The 3,995-nt window shown below is 32.5% G+C and overlaps 1 protein-coding gene across 1 annotated transcript; it reads left to right on the forward strand.

The window, feature by feature from the left end:
• Positions 1 to 1,046: 1,046 nt before the first annotated feature.
• On the forward strand, positions 1,047 to 2,907 carry LOC129311576 (7-deoxyloganetin glucosyltransferase-like). Its single transcript, XM_054953915.1, has 2 exons — positions 1,047 to 1,626; positions 1,745 to 2,907. The coding sequence occupies exons 1-2, from the start codon at positions 1,107 to 1,109 to the stop codon at positions 2,692 to 2,694; spliced, it is 1,470 nt and encodes a 489-aa protein (XP_054809890.1). The 5' UTR covers positions 1,047 to 1,106; the 3' UTR covers positions 2,695 to 2,907.
• Positions 2,908 to 3,995: the final 1,088 nt, after the last annotated feature.

Raw genomic sequence — 3,995 nt, forward strand, 5'->3', positions numbered from 1 at the left:
TATTGTTTAAAATTTATTTTTATAATAAGATCAACTTATATAAATTCTACTAAGTAATCACAAAAAATATTTCTTAATGAGTTCTCCATATATAGGCTTTTCTTAACAAATACAATTATCACCAATAAATTTTTGAGCATTTTTTGGATAGAATAATAATTTATTTGATCAATATAATTTAGAGAACCTGTGTATAATGGATCATTGTTCATGATATCTTTGTCCGCAATATTATTTGAAAAGAATTCATAAGTGTAAAAATAAATTTCAAAAATAATTATGCTACTCTTGGGGTTTGAACGTTAACAAATATAAAGTATTTTTAATATTTTAAGATATAATTAAGATGTTTTTTTAAAGATGTCCTTAATAAATAAATTATTTTATATTTATTTTAAAATTTAATAATTTATTATAAAGATAAATATAAAAAAATAATATTACTTTAAAAGATAATTAACTAATAACTAATTTATTGAAGTGAAAGTTTGTTAAAAATGATTTTTGAGCAAAGAGAATATAACAAGTGAGCAAAACTAGAAATTCATGGTGTAATTATCTAAGTAAAGCAGAGGTTGGCGGTGATAGAATCATAAAACTGAAGCTGTTAATCTTATATTATTTTTATATAAAAATATAATCAATATAGAAATCATTAAAAAAAGGACAAAAAACACAGGTACAATTACTTTAAAAACATAATTAAAATCTTCCTATCGTTAGCTCCGCGTCAGAAGGTTGTGCTTTGTCACTGATAATTGAATTCGTCTTATTTATTTATTTATTTGCCCTTTTCCAGAGTATGTCGATTGAAGTCAAAGGAAGCGTACGATGCCGACTGTGGTAAAAGCTCCCCCTAGTGGATCATCCGCCATTCCATGTTCACATTTACAGTACCAACACTGCTCGCATAATATCGATTCTTTTTTCTTTTGGTTACAAGATCGGATCCGTCTTTGGAAAAATATATAAATATATATATTGCGTCCAGTGCCTAACCCCTATAAATATATATATATATTACATGGGCAAAGACAAGTAAACAGCCTCGTCCTAGCATATATCATCTTCTTCCTCGAGAGTTGTATCGGGAAACGGAGTGGAAAATGGGTTCATTGGCTACTTCAGAGAAGCCTCACGTTGTGTGTATCCCATACCCAGCACAGGGCCATATCAATCCCATGCTTAAGCTCGCAAAGCTTCTTCACTTTCATGGCTTTCACATCACCTTCGTTAACACTGAGTTCAACCATAAACGTCTTCTCAAATCCCGAGGTCCTGATTCCCTCAATGGCCTCTCTTCTTTCTGTTTCGAAACCATCCCCGACGGCCTTACCGACTCCGACGAAGTCGTCGTCGACGCCACACAGGACATCCCTTCCCTTTGCGAGTCCACCCGCAGAACTTGCTTAGCTCCTTTCAGAAACCTCCTCAACAAACTCAACAATTCCCCTGATGTTCCTCCCGTTACCGCCATAGTTTCCGATGGAGTCATGAGCTTCACGGTGGCCGCCGCCGATGAACTCAGCATCCCAGAGGTCCTTTTCTGGACTACTAGTGCTTGTGGGTTTCTTTGCTACGTTCATTACCGCCAACTCATTGACAAAGGCTTGACACCACTCAAAGGTAGACTATCTTCTATGCTTTATGTATTTAATAGAACTTGGTGCTTGTTGGGTGTCTCGTTGAAAAATATATAACATACTCTAATATTACTTTTGGTCAAAATCGTGTTTTAACCCAGATTCGAGCGATTTAACAAATGGGTATTTGGAGAGTACTGTGATAGATTGGATTCCAGGAATCAAGGAAATCCGGCTAAGGGACATCCCAAGCTTTGTGAGAACCGCAAACCCAGATGAATTCATGATCGACTTCATTCTTGGCGAGTGTGAAAGGGCTAAGAAAGCTTCTGCAATCATCTTGAACACGTTCGATGCTCTAGAGCATGACGTTTTAGAAGGACTATCATCCATCTTGCCTCCAATCTACTCCATCGGTCCCTTAAATCTACTCACCAACGAAATCACTGACAAGGACTTGAAGCTAATCGGATCAAACCTGTGGAAGGAAGAATCAGAGTGTCTGGAATGGCTAGACGCGAAAGAACCAGACTCTGTTGTATACGTCAACTTCGGGAGCATCACAGTGATGACGAGAGAGCAAATGATAGAGTTTGCATGGGGACTTGCGAACAGCAACAAAACCTTCTTATGGGTAATCCGACCCGATCTTGTTGCAGGCAATAACGCAGTTCTTCCTCCAGAATTCATTGAAGAAACCAGAAACAGAGGGCTGTTATCAAGTTGGTGTCCACAAGAACAAGTTCTGGCTCATCCTTCAGTGGGAGGATTCTTGACGCACAGTGGATGGAACTCAACTATTGAAAGTATCTGCGGTGGTGTGGCTATGACATGTTGGCCGTTCTTCGCAGAGCAACAGACGAATTGTAGATTTGCGAGCAGAGAATGGGGAATTGGGTTGGAGATAGAGAGTGATGTGAAGAGGGAAGGAGTAGAGAGGCTTGTGAAGGAATTAATGGAGGGAGAGAAGGGGAAAGAGATGAAGAAGGCGGCACTTGAATGGAAGAAAATGGCGGAGGAAGCAACCTGTAGACCTGGTGGATCTTCGTTTCAGAATTTTGAGACCGTGGTACGACAAGTTCTTCTGGTAAATAAAACTATTACCAAGTAGAGGGATTTGTTATTGTTGTTGTTTTTTTTAAATCAGAGCATGTAGATTTTGTTATACCTTAGTGTTAATTATGAGATTCCATTTCCATTTATATCATATGCCAGTTTTATTGTGTGTGTTCAAAAGTCCTTGCATTGTTATGATGATATTTTATCTCTCGGTCGGTGATAATAATTACATATATAAAATGCTTTCTTCATTTTTACAAATTCAGTCCAGCATGAATCATTCCATTTATAATTTTATTTATAACAGTTCTATTTAGAAAAAATTATGTATATGATTGTATAAGAAATTTCTCTACAAATAAGTTTTACAACATTTAAAAATTACAGTCAAAAACTCTTGAGATTTAGATGTAATTTGTAGTTAGGGTGTGAAGGTAATATTGTTCTTATTAAAATACATCAATTATATACGAAAATGATACATTCGTATTTAAAAAATCTAATTGTTATTAAAGTTTATGATAAAATAAAAAAATACTCCTTAATTGAAAAAGAATGGAGAAAAATATTGAAAGAAGTTTATAAATGCTTAAATTACTTTAGTTATTTATTGAATTAGACTTGTAAATTTTAGAATTAAAGTTATAAATGAAAAAAATGTTTTGTTGCACTTTATTAATTGAAGAAAAATAATGAGAGAATGTTACAAGTGCCAAAACTAATTTAATCATTTATTAAATTAAAATTTATGAATTTTAAAACTAAAATTATAAACCAAAAAACTATTGTTGTACTTTGTTGATTAAAGAAAATTTGTAAGAAAAAAATTGTGAATGTTTAAATTATTTTAGTCATTTATTGAATTAGAGTTGTGAATTTTAAAATTAAAATTATGAAAAAAAAAACTTAAAAAGCATGATTATATTTAGGAAAATCAAATTGTCATTTTTCTATTTTAAAAGGACTTATCTATTACTCTCCCTGTAAAATAAAAGGAAGAATGCCCTCCATTGTTATCTCTCAATCCAACATGAATCATCCTGTGAAAGGTTTAGGGATAACCAACTTGGCAAGGGAAGACTCCAATAAATCCGGATCATCTAAATTTATTTTATTTAATTTTATTTTACTAAAATAAAAAATAAGATAAATTATAAAAAAATTAATAAATCTGTTTACTAATTTGACAGTCTAGATTTAGTATGATTGGTTCAAACTTAATACTAAAAATTTTTAATATTAAAACTGTACTGTCCAAAATATATTTAAATAATTAATTTATAAAAAATTATAAAATTTTAATGTTATATCTGAATCATATATATTAAATAGATTATCTAAACTGATCAAAAG

This window comes from Prosopis cineraria, unplaced genomic scaffold (assembly GCF_029017545.1).
Source record: "Prosopis cineraria cultivar Desert tree isolate PC_DT_omini unplaced genomic scaffold, ASM2901754v1 PC5, whole genome shotgun sequence".
NCBI classification, from domain to species: domain Eukaryota; kingdom Viridiplantae; phylum Streptophyta; class Magnoliopsida; order Fabales; family Fabaceae; genus Prosopis; species Prosopis cineraria.

Bases quoted from the DNA above. Each gene is read 5' to 3' on its own strand.
- LOC129311576 (XM_054953915.1), top strand. From the start codon at position 1,107: ATGGGTTCATTGGCTACTTCAGAGAAGCCTCACGTTGTGTGTATCCCA. The intron at 1,627-1,744 runs GTAGACTATCTT...GTTTTAACCCAG, and splicing joins AGGCTTGACACCACTCAAAG to ATTCGAGCGATTTAACAAAT.